Genomic DNA, 15344 nt, shown 5'->3' with positions numbered 1-15344 from the left:
AGCATGTATTTGTCATTTCCTTTGTGGGTAAACATGTGATCTGATCATAGTTGACAGTATACAGTTCTAAACGTGTAGATGTGTCTCAGGAAACTGGGCACTTGCCAAAGCAAGCATGAACTTTGATGAACTGGTTAAATAGTTTTTGCTGGTATGAGCTCCTCATGTCATGTTGCATCACCCTACGGCAAATATTTAATTGGGTGAAGATCAGCAGTGGTTACGTGCATTTGTTATCTGCAACAGCATGAAAGCGCGGAACCCTTTAACTGTGACAAGACATAAATAAAGCAACACGTTAAATAATACATTATTTATAAAAATGTTTATTTTGAACATTGAGGAAAAGAATACTATGGTAAAGAAATAGTTTGTATTATTCATTACTCTTGATACTGTTTGTCTTATATTCATCATACGCAAAGTGAAGTTACACAGCAGTTGCCATTTCCATAGAGTTGTACTTGGTTGCTTTGTGATTGCTCTGTGATCCTCTGTCATCTCTGGCCAGATGAAAGATGCTTTAGAGGGGGTATTTACTGCCCCTGCAGAAACCTGGAGAAAAAACACAACAATAAGGATATTCAATTTTCCTATATGATATTAAGGCACAAAAATAAATATACAGTATATGGCCGTCTTTCTAAATGCAATTTTATTCATGTTGCACAATAAAAGAAAAAATATATAGACATGTTGACAATAACCTCTGGCAATAGATCATTTGTTTTCACCCATTCATATATGGAAACCCTGTTTATAAATTTGAATGTATTTATTTCACCTTCATTTTGATGTCTCTCTTTTATATAAAAGAAAAACATACAGGCAATTAAAACATCAAAACTTCCACAACATTACACTTAGTTGCGACACAGGCATTGGTACGACATTTAATATGGAATGTGCTATAGGTAGGATGTGTTGCTGCAGTGGCTGAGTCAGAGAAAAGGCGCCCACCTCAGTCTGCACTTGTTGAGGAAAATGCCTTTTCTTTCCGGGTACTCTCTCCTCCAGGAACCATCATCTACAAGAACAGACGTCAAGAGATTGTCCCAATGGCGATAAATCAATTCCGTGCAGGGAACAGATCAGGTAATATTCATGATGCCTACCGGGCTCCGAGTTCCTCCGTCCCATAAGACCCACGAAAATATCATGCATCTCCCCTAATGCATGGGGTGGGGAAAACCACAACGTGAATTCAGACAGCAAAACCTCTGTACTCATACAAAAAAAAAAATACTTACTTTTAGTCTTCGATGGTGCAGGATTAACACCTGGAAATAGAACAGAAATACACAGACACGCCTTTAAAAATGAAAGTCACTGGCGTTAGTGTCCTTCAATCATTGACATTGCGCTGAAATGTCCACCCTGTTGCCGCATTGGCACCGAATTTACATTGGCAGATTGCAATTAAAAAAGCATGTAATTAACGCAGTCAATGGTGTAATTATAATTTTTTTTGAGAGACCCAGAGACTCACCAGCGCTTCTTCTGCCCATCAGACCCACAAATGTGTCATAATCCAAATCGCTGTACCGCTTCAAGATGTTCCTCTGGATGTTTCCAAGACCGAGAGGCTGTTGGAGCGGCGGTGAGGGAAAGAGACTCGTGTTCGGTGTGATGGAGACTAAAAAGGATATTCTACATTTTGGCTCTCAGGTAACTTACATCCGAGGCTGATCTCCTGGACCCGGGCTCCTCGCAACTGGACAGGGCGCATCGGAGTTTCATGACGAGAAGCAGAGGAATCAGCGCCAAACTTATTCTCATCTTCTCTGCGCCGCCTGGAAATAAAAGTGATTATTAGACTGTTGTGTTAATTATGACCGAAAGAGATCGAGGATTTCATGGAACTACAACAATAATATGGTTGAATTATAATTGTTGTCGAGCGAATTAAATCAACAGTAAAGATTAATTCAATGCCCGACCTGTTGCTCAAGGTGCGTAAAAGCGCACTTGCTGCGTAAAAGCGCACGATCTGCCTATTATGAGACAATATTCCACATCTGGGCTTACCTACTGACTTTTACACATTCGTGTTAATTTCTCTCCCATAAAAGAAATTCTAACTAAGTCACAGGTTTCATCCAGCTCGCCAGTTTGGCTCTTTTAATTGCACCCATGTCCCTGAAAAGCGCATGGCGATAAAATACTTTTTTAAAAAGGTCGCTGGCAAATCTTCCGCTCTGTACAAGTCCAAACAGTCCAATATACCTGTTTGCTGTTGAGCTGACCGTGTGGGGGTGAGAGGGTCCTGGTGCGTCCTGGTGCGTCCTGGTGCGTCCTGGTGGTCCCGGTGCGTCCTGGCGGTCTTGGTGCGCAGTAACTGGGCAGATCCTGCGGTGAGACCAGTTTGGATCCAGACTGAGGGTCCACCCTTTGACTTGTTGAATGATAAATGGCTGCCTGCGTAACTCCAATCAGAGGCCCGTGCGTGGGTGGGGTCTTAACACGCAAACGCTCCAAGCGGGTATTGTATTGATGGTCAGTATATACTAATACAATGACGTCATTTTAAAGTGGTAAAAGACTATCTTGTTAAATCAATCCCACATTTGATATGTTTTCCGTATGTATTTAGCTGGCACTTTATAAGAAACAGCCGTAACAAACTCTATACTTGTGTTCCTCTATATGCTGTTTCCATTATTGGTGGCTGGGTTCGCCTTTCCCGGCAAGAATGCAAAGATGAAGCACCCACAAGAAGTGAAAGCGAATTTCGGTCAGTAAACCCCCGATAGGGATGAACATTCACAAAAATGGACAACACCCTGAGATTAAAAATGATCCCTACCACTTCAAGTGACCAAACAAAAACAAATCAACAAATCAATCGATCAGGAGAAGACACATTTTCAAGAGAAGCATTTGACCATCTTAGAATGAAGACGAGGGTAAACCCAAATCCGTTGCAGTTTTGAATGGAATTCGATCTTATGGATTTGCACTTTAAAGTTTTGAGCCTACTTATATCCGCTGAGTGGAAAATATGTCAATAAACCCTTTGCATGATTTTATTCAAAATGCATGGGACTGTCAATATTGTGATGAGACTCGATATCTTCTGTGATTTCTGTGATGATAATGTCGCAATATAGTTGAAAAGCAGGTAAACAAGCAGTCTTATCACCTGTTCGGTCAAAATCTGGACGTGAAAGAAACTGCCATGCTCCTTAACCGGTGGATTCCTACTTACGAATTGACGTCGTAACGTGCATGTCATGTGCAATAAGAAAATAACACAATCAAAGCATCCTCACCATGCATATTGTCAAAATGCAATTATGACATTCAACGCTTAATTTCACAGTGAATGAAAATAAGTTTGAATAGGCTTTTAAAATGATGTACAACATGTCTTCATTAGGAAAATTCAGGACTTAATGCTTAATAGTGTGTGTCTGAGCAGGGCTACGGCTATAATCTTCAACAGGCTGAAATGGTTAAGAACAGAAAGCCAGACTCTGGTCATTCACAATGATCCCGACAGACACATCCGTATTGGCAGAATGACTGACACGTTTACCACTGATAGTTTCAAAGGATCTTCACAATCCTTTATCTAGATTCCTCCTGAAAGGCTCTGACAGGCATGAAACCGATTTTCCATCATGACTCGTAGTATGAATACATTACATGAACTCTATACAGAAAGTCCTCGAGAAGCGGTGGAAGAATCATCTAATCATCTAATTCCAGATTTTTCCATGACAAGAAAAATATTTGTCAGGAAAAAAAAATTATATATATATATGTTTTACAGCTTCCAAATATAAATTGCTGCTATTACTTCGACCTCTAGTGTCGATGTAAATTCGGTTCTGCCCTGTTACGAACATCTGTTTCACCAGCAACTGCACGCACAGAAAATGAGCTATCTGGAGCTTTGAAGTCATTCCAGGTTCCTTTCTTGCAAATACAAAAGGCAATCACATTTTACAGTTTGGGTACATGTCACAGCACAAAAACAGCATGAATATTTCAGAGATGGAAAGTTTTGACATCACAGCCGTAAAGCGGGCTCAAGGGAATCTTTTTTTTTTAAACGTTGCCCTCAGGAGACTTTGGACCTGACAAAAAGAGGTGGACATCTAAGCTGATGATTTCACAAAAGGTTAACGCTGCTATGTTTTGGTAATGAACCTAAGTCCTACGTCCTATTTGTCCACTTCCTGTATGTAAAGTGGTTGCGACAGACCAGGGGTCCACGTGGGAGATCTGACGGAAATGGGGAAGTCATTAATTGCAGTTTTGAATTATTAATGAAATCAAAGCTCAAAGCTTACTCTGGACGAGAGGAGAGCTTGGTATTGGAATGAGGATAGGAGCACTGGGGACTTTTTATTCAGCACAGTGAAGGCTATACTCAGGAAACCACCTCTTTGTATCTCAAAGGGATATAGTTGTCATCTTATTGACTGGATAAAGGGTCTCCCAAAATGTAAAAAATGCCTCATTACAGTGTAAATCACACATCCCACTGTGGCACAACCTCCTGTTTCTAGTCTCTTACACGATGCATGGATGTAATCAAAACTGCAAAATGTCAATAAAAGCCTAAAAAACTCCCGATAGAATACATGGGTTGTGACCATTTTATAATAAATAGAGATTCATTATCAGACTATATTATGAGCATCGTGTTTTCTAAAAGGAGATTTCATGTTTTCTAACGGCTTAAACGTTTGCCTCATTGAGGCACAGTGAGAGTGGTAGGTTTCTCAACAGTAAAGCATTCAGTGAGGTTGTTCCAGGAATGATGGGAGGTGACATTTTAATGAGACCTGAGTTGAAAAATCAACAATCAAATTATTATCTTTTTAAGATTAGGGTGCGCTTAACCCCTGTGTACCCTCTGCCACCACCACCTGTCTGGTTGCCCTTGACGGTGATTACACTGATGACATTCCTCCGGCCTGACCCTTTGTTGTGGTTTTTAATGGCATTTTAATTCCATTCCAGGGTTGTCCCCTGATCCTGTTTCATTAGGTAAACTGCTGCGCTGCAAAAGCACAGAAAATGTTTTTTTGGCCAATCCAAGAATTATTCTCTTTATATGGTTTGGTTGTCCTCTAATGAGATCTCTAGCATCGCCACCTGAAGTCTCACACGTCGCTTGGGTAAATATGAAATGATGAATGTGTAGGGGTGTGTGTTCATATGCACACGTGTCAAATGTCAGATGTCAAATATCAGTATTATTTGTGAATATCCCGCTACCCTGCACTAGCACTGCCAACAGTACAGCAGCAAAGCATGAAAGCTGGTGGACCATTGTTTCACTGTTAACTCTTGAATGCAATTTAGCCTAAAGATAGAAATGTGGGTTTATTTATAGGACATTTACTGTATGGGTGAGTCGTAGGGAAGTGTTTGATGTCAAACAAACTTCCGCGGAAGCCCTGGAGAAGGGGCACTACTGGAGCATGACAAATTATGTGCTGTTCCTCTGACGTCTCAGCAGGTCGCTCACAGTCGGCGTAGGAGCGGCGGGAAGCGTCAGCAGCGTCTGCAGCGTATGGCGGCCACAGTTCAGGCGGACGAGCGACGGCGGGTGTCAAGGTGTGATGTCAGCTGGCTGGGCACGGGGGCTCCGCCACGAGGTCGCGACACGAGCATTAACAGCAGATTCATACAAACGACCCTCAGAGCCCGGTTCAGTTTTCACGCCGTCGCTTTAGAGGTGCATATTGTCCTCAGTTTTCCAGGGTTTTTTCCTTATGTAATATACTTGTAATTCACTCGTCTGTAACGCACCCACCACCTGCACGTATTGGTGCAACACAACTATCTGCAACGTACTGAGCTTCCTCCAATATCTACCTGTTTTCAATAGGTGATTTGTTTTCTCTGTGGCCCTCGCTTTCCGTAAACGGCCCTGAATCCGCATTTAAGTGGTGGAATTAACCCTGGTTTGCCGTACGCTTTGTAGAGAAAAGGACTGGTGGGTTGTTGAGACCAGGAACGCGGAGAGAGTTGTTTCACTGACAAAAACAAATTCATAATGCTGCGTGTGTGGGGGTTCAAGCCGTGCAAATTACTTAAAGTGTCCACGGGCGGAGAAGGTCAAGCAAAGTCAAAACTCCCCAGGTCCGTCAACGCAGTGCACTTGGTTTGCACGTTCAAGTAAGAACATAATAATCATAATGGTCAGGTTTGGAGGCCTCCCTCTCACTCCCCCCCTCTCTAATGGAGCTGCCAATCATCCATTTGTGCGTTCTTGTCGTGGCCCAAGGGCACGAAGACGAAGCAAGATCCACGCTGGAGTTTATGGAGGGGGGCGTTGGCGCCACTAGCCTGACGCGCAGGAGAAAAGACAAGTGATGTTCTGAAAGAATGAATGACTAAAGAGAGAGGAAGAGAGGTAGAGAGAGAGAGAGAGAGAGAGAGAGAGAGAGAGAGGGGGGAGAAGGACAGGCAGTGGGTGAAGGAGAGGCATAGCTTTATTTGCCCACACAGGTAACAATAGACAAATGGTTTGTATTTTCATGCCGCTGAGGTCCAGAGGGGATGAGTGTGAACACACTGTAGTAAAAGGACACACACACTCTTTCACACACCCCCCCTCCCTGCTGTTCGCTCGTAGCTATTGGCGATATTAGGACTGAAATAAATAGATCTGGAGGACTCTGGGCTCCTCGGTGTGCTTTAGCACATGTAAGACTGATCGGTCCGTAATTGAGATAATAGGCTGTAATTAAATAGAGGGAATTTAACTTGGGGTCATTTTTTTTTTTTCACCTTGGGGAGTGTGATTGACTTTGACGACTTCCACTTCCTCCCCCAATGCACTTTCCCTGATGTTTAACTTGTTTAAGTTCTCGAGATGTCACTTTCATCTACATGTTAATTTGAAGGCTGTCTCTCAAAGACTGGCATGGATGCTGATTTGCTTGGAAAGTCCATTTGCATTGGTACATGTTGTCCTGGCACCGCCGAAGCAAAATCGCTTTTTTCTTCCCTTTCCTTCCTCTCCGTCTGCCGGAGAGCTCCTGAAAGTGTCTCTGTGTCGTCTCATCGTTAGATGAGAGACCTTTTTTTTTTTGACCACTTTAATCTTTTTGTATTTTCTGTGAGAATAGCTGCCCCCAAAGCACTCCAGTGAAAATAGCACACTCTAATGCTGATTAGACTCTTGAAACTCTCGTTTTTATGTCAGGGGAACATCTTCGGTCATTTTTGGTCCTTCTAGTAACAGCATTTCCCATTTACTGCTCATCACGCAGCGAGAATGGTCTGTGCCAGCGAGAGGGAAAAAACATTGGTATCCTGCTCCTCACAGGGGTAATCTGTCTCCTGACAGCCGGCCCATGTAGCGCATCCATTTGTTTGTATTCCAGTCAATGAAAGGAACACAATCAGACATTTTCTGTCTTCAATCATATAATTGGCCTTCTATTTTCCATTATGGGATTAGAAGATTACGCTCACTTCCAGGGTGGTGACTTGAAAATACAATTTGATTTTCTATCATTTCTATCATACATTATTCTTTTTTTGATGCAGATTTTAATAGATTAAATGCAATTCATATTATTCCTTATTCATTTTTTGAGGAGACGAAAATGTGAAGGCGCCGTTTTGTTTTTGTTTGTTTTTTTTGGGCTTCGGACTCTATGATACAAAAAGCTGATCATGGGTTCGTTTTGGATCCTAGACGATCAAGATCATCTCTTAAGTATTTTCATTTAGCCGTCTGGAGTTTAGCACACAGAGTTTTAAATCAACCGTCACTGGAAAACTAAAACACAGGAAAATAATATTTCACTTCGGCTATTTTTCAGGTACAGACTTTTTTGTTAAATCCATTTCCCTGTAGTCATATAATTACATCATGCTGTACATTTCATCGCACATGCACCAATTTTCCTTCATTCAGGAAAAATAAAGAGGCTGAGTCACCAACCTAGTATGCGTAATCAAATCTTTTGAATAACCTCATGCAAGGTTTATGGCCTAGTTACACAGCAGATAAAGCTTTCTCATTTTTTCTGTACAAAGTATGTAAGTGCGTGGCAGACGAGGCGGCATGGTTAAGCCACGCTCTGGAGGTGATGGGGCTGGCTTCGCCCACGACCTAGTTCCGTTTCCTGGGACAAGGTCATTAAGGGAATTGGTCGATAAGCGAGGACCCGTGTTATGTCACGGTGAGGGGGCGTGGCCATTGCAAACGCTAGTGTAGTGAATACTGACAGACTGCGGGAACGAGACTGACCGAGAACGGTGAGCGCGCATGTCGCGGTATTGTACGCAGCACACAATACCGACTGTTCGGAGAGCTGGTCGTAAGTCCGAACCGGCGTTAAACAGGTAGGTCATTATGAGGAGTACCTGTATGTTGTTTTGTCTTTCAGTGGGGGCTGAAAGCATGACACTGAAACAACAGCGGTCCGTCCATGCAAAATTAACTCTGTTAATCCCTTTTAGTTTATCTTCCTGTTGTGCCAACGAGCATTTCTTTCAACATTCTGAATAAAATCCTTGCCATGTCGGCGTTCCACTGCCCGAACGACTCCGTCTCCCTCCCTAAAGCCGTATATGTGGGTAAAGACTCACACAATAGACTCACACACTGCAAGTGGCGTAGTCGGCAGGATAGGGGAGGGGCAGGGTGCTGGAGGAAAGGCGCCCACGAGCCGATTCGCTGGCTGCGGGAATGTCTCGCAGACCTGGAGGACGAGCGGGATATCCTCCACTGCCAGCGCGTCCCCACCAGCGTGTGTCCCTGGAGGGAAGGAGCGGACCTGCCGCAGCTGGGCGCCCGGGGCGCCACCACCACACCTTCGCTGTCTCCGGGAGACACGAGCGCCACCAGGAGGAGGGGTGGCACGAGCACGCCGCAAAGCATAGCTGACCCTTCGCCACCAACCGGGAGCCAGCCAGATGACCAGCCGGAGTCCGGCCCCAGGACCCGGGCAGCCATTACGAACAGTCTGACACCCAAGACCATGTAGGAGGTAAAGCGGTTCTTAGGGCTGGCAAGTTACTACAGGAGGTTTGTAGCTGACTTTTTGGTATGATGGTATGATACCTTGGATAGTGGGCTCCGTGTGGTTCCCTGTGGTTTAGCAGATTATAATTCTCTAATGGCTACTGGCAGGTTGAAGTTGCCGAGCAAGACAGGGAGAAAATGGCCTATGGCCCTCACTAACTCAACGGCGACGTTTCAGCACCTGATGGAACTAGCGCTCAGACGGCTCCTGCGGCAGGAGTACATGGTGTATCTTGACGGTGTTTTGATATACAGCCCCACATTTGAGGACCATCTCTCCTGCCTGTGTGAAGTTTTCTCCAGGATTCAGGCGGCAGGTCTCATCTGCCCCGGTTGTTACTATGCCTGAATTCAACATCCCCTTTAAAGTGCATACGGAAGCCTCCATGGAAGCTGTGGGGGCCGTGTTGGCTCAGGACAAGGAACGACTAGAGAGAGTGGTGGTGTGTACTACTCAGTCGCTTGCCTCCACTGAAAGGCGCTGATCCACGTATTTCCCTCTCCCTCTGCATTTTTCGCATGGGTGCTCGACCTCATCCCTTGGTGCTTGGGCCCGTAAGCACCCAGGGGAATTGGCACCTATGATCCTGAGCCTGGTATGGTAAATGGCACTTCACCGGAAGCAGCCATTCAGGTGAATGCCCTAGGCTCGGACAGGGACTCAAGTGTTCCCCAGAGAGAGGCGCTGTTGTTTCAGTGGCGGTTTTGTAAAGAGGAGAGTAGAAGAAGAAGAAGAAGAGTAGGGTCTGAGCAACTACGGAGGAAGACCATGCCTTTATAACCCAGTGTGGGGTATCCTGACGCAGGGTTTGCAAAATACACAGACTGGATGAAACTGCTACGGATGTTAGCAATGCTTGAAACCAGGATAATCTCACAAGAAAAAGACAGAGATGCACTTCAGGATACAGTCCCGATGTCGCCCTCAACCCACCGGTGAGCAGGCTCAGAAAGAGTTGCTAATGGACGATACTCTCACTGTTATTTTTCCAATACTTGACAAGACAAAGACAGTACTAAAGAAACCAACCAAACAAACAGTAGATGCTACCTACTGGCATAAGATCGGTGACATGCCTTAAAACAAAGGCAAAACGAAGAAGCATAGAACTGCACAGTTATGCGGGTCGCTGGCTCACTCCCCTCCGAAGACTGGGCTATCTAGAGTAGCTAGCCAGAGTAGCACATCGTATTCTGGGCTAGGCACAGTGCGGCAGAGACCGGCATGGACTGGTCGTATTAGCCAGCCACTGACCCTACCGCTACATAATAGATTTAAACCATTGCTACAAGAGTCTACGGCGGACAACTTGCAGAAAAGTGATGAGAGATGGACCATGAGGACCTTGCCAGGCAGAAGAGCTGGACATGGGTCCACGGACATAAGCCCCAGGATCTCGCCGGGCAGTCGAGCCGGACATGGGTCCACTATCCTGCTGCAGCAAGTGACCAAACCCGACACTCTCATTGTGGGAGATTCTGCTATAGGGGACATATGGGGTAAGAAAATTACAACATAATGCTTCCCAGGTGTGACAGTCAATGATATCAATCAGAAAAAAACCACAATTATATCGGAAAATATCACAGCTACTCAAGTCACTGTGCATAAAGGTTTCAATGATATTCGCAGAGAACAATCAGAACTGCTAAAGAAGGATTTCACTGAACTCTTAGATACACTGGAAAGATTTGAAATTCAATCATTTGACCCCTTGCAGCAGGTGATAGGGGGACTAATAAGTTCAGTCGTCAACTTGGACTGAACACATGGCTTTCTAGAACCTGCAGTGAAAGAGGAAAGAACTTTATTGAAATTTTTAATTTGTTGAGGGGGGCGCAAATATCTTTTCAAAGTAGATGGCCTACACCCAAACAAGTGCGGCATGGAACAGTTAAGGGACAATTTTCTGTTTTCTGCACTTCACCACCCATCGACCCCACGCCGGTCTAACACGCAGCTGGCCAAACCCTCACAGGTCAGACCACAGCCCTTGGAGAGAAACAACAAACCCTTCCCCCCGTTTCACCCTCCCCCATCGACGCCAACCATCACCACCCACAAGACCTCCACAACGGCCAAAATAACACCCCCTCCCCACCCTCCCCCAGATCAAGGTCTTCTCGAAATCCATCCCTCTCCAATGCCTCCTCGTATCTCGGCTTCACCTGCTAAATGAAGGAACAGGAAATTGTTGGCACCAGACCCGCATTCGTGTCTATGATACCCAGCCCACGACCTTCATCACCCAAAAGACCTGTGCCCCCACGACGACACAAGCGCAAGCAGACAACCCCCCCATAAAACTCAGCAACTCAGCAACACATCAACAACTACTCAGCAGCGCACCCCTTCCCCCCAGCCCAGTGTCCCAGACTTTGTGTTCTAGCAGCAGCACTGATTACTACTCATCATGGGTCCAGCCATAGCCATAGACAGGTTTACTCAGGAAGTCTTGCATAATGAGCTAGACACAAGGTTACCTGTGCCAGTGCCTGGCACCGTCTCCATTCCTGACTAGTAATAGAGTTAACAAAGTGAAATCTTATCACACTGCTAACCTGCCAAATTTAATAACCATCCCCCATCAACCAAAATCGGCCTTGGGGCCTATCATTGTCAAAAACATCATGAAGATGGGTCTTCTTTATGTTAGATCTCTGGCTCACAAATAATTATTAGTTATATATTAATAGTTATTACTACTTCTAAACTTGATTTTATGTTTTTAACTGAAACATGGTTATTAAAATGAACAGTGCAGCCATTCTGATTGAGACAGCTCTCATAATTTTGCCTTAATGGATGTTTGTAGATGGAAAAAGAGGTGGAAAGGGTCGCTGTTTTATTTAAAAATGTAGTTCAGGGCAAACAGATGTCATTTGCTCATTTCCCATCCTTTGAATACCTTTGTGCTGAATTGAAATGTTCCCCCAGTGATCTGCTATTAATCATTTACAGGCCACCTAAACACTCACCAAACCTTTTTTGATGAACTATTGTCTAGCATTTCCACTGACTCTGACTGTCTAGTTATAACTGGTGACTTAAATATTCCTATTGATGATTCGAATGACAAGGGTGCGAAAGAACTCTTTGCTATTCTGGACACATTTGAACTGTCTCAACACGTGAAAGGGCCTACTCATAGCCGGGGCCATACCTTGGAGTTGATTATTACAAAGGGTCTCAATATTTCTAATGTGTCTGTGATTGATCCTTCCGCAACTGACCATTTCTGTGTTTCTTTGATATATCCTTTATTCGCGACATACAGATCAAATCAAATACTGTTAAAAAAGGTATATCAATGAGAATTCTAGTGCACTCTTTAAAAACCCCTTCTCCGAGTTATCACCTCTAGCCTCGAGTTCTGCTGATCTTGTAGATAACTTTAATTCCAAAATTGTGAATGTCATAGATTCATTGCACCCTCTAAGGTTAAAACATTTTCTGGTCACCTTGGAGAAATGTTGCCTCTGTAACAGCCCAGAAAAGAGAACATCAGAAGGCTGAACACAACTGGCGGAAAACAAAACTTCATGTTCACCATGACATCTATAAAGAGAGCCTCCGTGCTTACAATTTAGACTTGAAAAGTGCTAGAGAAACTTTTTTCACCAATATAATTAACAGTACCACTAATAATGCAAAAACATTATTCGCAGCTGTTGATAGGCTCACAAATCCCCCAACACAAATACCCCTGAACTCCTTTCCACCCATAAATGCAATGAGTTTGTGTTCTTTTTTACTGATCAAATTTAAGGCATCAGACAAGCCATCAATATTTCTGCTTCAAACAAAAATGTTGGATCACCCCCATGACATTAAACTGCATACATACACATACAGTATGTATGATCGTATATATATGAATGTGACAAATAAATCTCTTGAATCAATTATATAAAAGTAATGTGGCAACAATGACACAATTTAATGTCATAGACCCCACGGTGGCGCAGAGCATTGCACTGCTGCCTCACAGCAAGAAGGTCGATACCCGCCTGGGGCGCTGTTGGCACTGTGCTCCGGCAGGTTATCTCCCAAATAGGAGCCTTTCTGTGTGGAGTTTTCATGTTCTCCCTGTGCTCACATGGGGTTTCCTCCACCTCATGTCAGTAAGGACCCCCACCTAAAACATGCACACATCATTGTCTGACCAGCGATGGACACTCATCACCAGGTCCCCGGGCGCGTCCACGAATGCTGCCCACTGCTCCTGGCTGTGCCCCCAGAGGAAGGACAAGCCAGGATTGGTTAAATGCAGAGGCCTCATTTCACCGGCCAACATCCAAAGCATGTGCACGTGTGTGTGTGTGCGTGCATGTGGTGTGGTGTGCTGTGTGACGATTAAAGATTGTTCTTCTGTTCTTAACCCTTGGGGAAACAGTGACACTTAAGCCATCCACCTGCTGCCTCGATGCTTTTCTTTAATAACGTTCTTGGCTGTCTGGCAATAGACATACTGCAAATATTCAACAGCTCTCTCCAATCAGGAAACTTTCCAAAAGCCTTGAAAACTGCAGATATCACCCCCCTTCTAAAGAAGTGGAGCCGAGATGCTTCTATCACTAACAACTACAGGCCGATATCAAATCTACCCTTCATTGGTAAAATCATCAAGAAACTTGGCCTCCGGCAACTTAATTATTTATTGGCCTCAACTCGCAGCTATGACCACTTCCAGTCAGGTTTTTGACCCCTTCACAGCACCAAAACTTCACTCATCAAAGTTGTAAATGACATTTGTTGTAACACTGACTCCGGCAAAATTTCAATATTGATGCTTTTTGACCTCAGGGCTTCATTCCACACTGTTGACCACTCAATACTTTTGAACAAGTTGAAAAATTGGGTTGGGCTTTCCAACACTGTCTTAAGCTGGTTCAGGTCATATCTACAAGGCAGGAACTATTTTGTCTCCATTGGCAACAATATATCTGAACTAATTAACTTGACTTGTGGAGTCCCCCAAGGTTCAATCCTAGGACCGTCTTTGTTCAACCTCTACATGCTCCCACTGGGCCTAATTATGGGAAATATTGATATTGATTACCATTGTTATGCCACCGACACCCAAATCTATATTGTTATCTTACCAAATGACTATTGTCCTATTGATCTGCTGTGCCAGTGCATTGAGCAAGTCAAGGACTGGATGTGCCAGAATTCCCTCCAACTAAATGAGGACAAAATTAAGATAATTGTTTTCGGTGCCAAAAAAGAAACGCTGGAAGTTAGCTTTCACCTTGAGTCCCTATCCTTGAAAACCAAAAACCAAGCCAGAAATCTTTGTGTTATTGTGGATTCAGATCTAAATTTCAACAGCCTCATGAAGTTGGCAACAAAATCGGCCTACTATCACCTTAAACATATAGCAAGACTAAGAGGACTAAACATGTCTTGGAAAAACTTGCCTTTATTACTAGAAGGTTAGATTATTCTAATGGTCTCTTTGCAGGTCTTCAGAAAAAATAGCTCTTAGGCAGCTACAGCTTGTTCAGAACGCTGCTGCTAGAGCTCTGACAAAGGAGCAGGGGCAAGACTGGAGCGTCACTCCTCCTGCGCCCAAAATTATTATTATTATCTATTATTTATACTTGGGGCCAGCGAGCCTTTTTGTTCTTCCTTATGATAATAACTCTCACCATGTTGGAAAACCACGGAAAGAAAGACTCTGTTTCCCTCCCTAAACCCCTACCAGTGGGCAGAGACTCCCACAAGCTGGAATAAATTTCCTGACGATTTGAGACTTGCTGAAACCCTGACTACTTTTAAATCAAGACTAAAAAGGTTTTTACGTTCTACCTTTGCTTTCTGCAAAAACACCAATGACATTGCACTTCTGTCTTTATTCAAATGTAACTAGATTACACTTTTCTTATCTTTATTCTTTTATTCAAATGTCATTATATGCATTATTTAAAATCCTGTTTATTTTCTTGTCTGACATGTTTTTTATGTGAAGCACCTTGGGTCTGCCTCGTGTATGAAATGTCCTATATAAATAAAGTTGTCTTGCCTGCCTTGCCTGGTGTGAGTGGGACGATTATCTGAAACAGGTGGCTTTCGCCTTTAACCCATCTGTTCATGCCTGCCCTAACTACACTCCTTTCTATTTAACTCTTGACGGGAAGCCCGTGTCCTGGGGATGTTTTGGTGCAGCCTGAAATGGGGCTCTCGGACTTAGCTTTTTCTCATGCTGACTTTATGACTTTTCTGGCAGAGAGGCTGGAGACTGCTTTTGGTGGTGCTCAGCAGGATGGCGCCGACGCCCACGAGAAACAAGTGCTATACTATGATGGCGCGGTCACCAGCTGAATTCAGAAAGGG

At 44.0% G+C, this 15344-nt stretch overlaps 1 protein-coding gene across 1 annotated transcript in view; it reads right to left on the bottom strand.

The window, feature by feature from the left end:
* Positions 1-409: 409 nt before the first annotated feature.
* The window catches only part of tac3a (tachykinin precursor 3a), a 28057-nt gene continuing 13122 nt past the window's right edge, over positions 410-15344 (bottom strand). Inside the window, exons 2-8 of the mRNA XM_080015944.1 lie at positions 2227-2349; positions 1678-1793; positions 1490-1586; positions 1251-1280; positions 1116-1169; positions 961-1027; positions 410-555 (exon numbers count right to left, since the gene is read on the bottom strand). Of these exons, the coding sequence (XP_079872070.1) occupies positions 537-555; positions 961-1027; positions 1116-1169; positions 1251-1280; positions 1490-1586; positions 1678-1779 (369 nt within the window). The 5' untranslated portion in view covers positions 1780-1793; positions 2227-2349 and the 3' untranslated portion in view covers positions 410-536. The remainder of the gene's footprint in view (positions 556-960; positions 1028-1115; positions 1170-1250; positions 1281-1489; positions 1587-1677; positions 1794-2226; positions 2350-15344) is intronic.

This window comes from Zeus faber, assembly GCF_960531495.2.
Source record: "Zeus faber genome assembly, chromosome: 15".
Taxonomy (NCBI): domain Eukaryota; kingdom Metazoa; phylum Chordata; class Actinopteri; order Zeiformes; family Zeidae; genus Zeus; species Zeus faber.
This window is presented reverse-complemented; position numbering and strand designations above follow the sequence as displayed.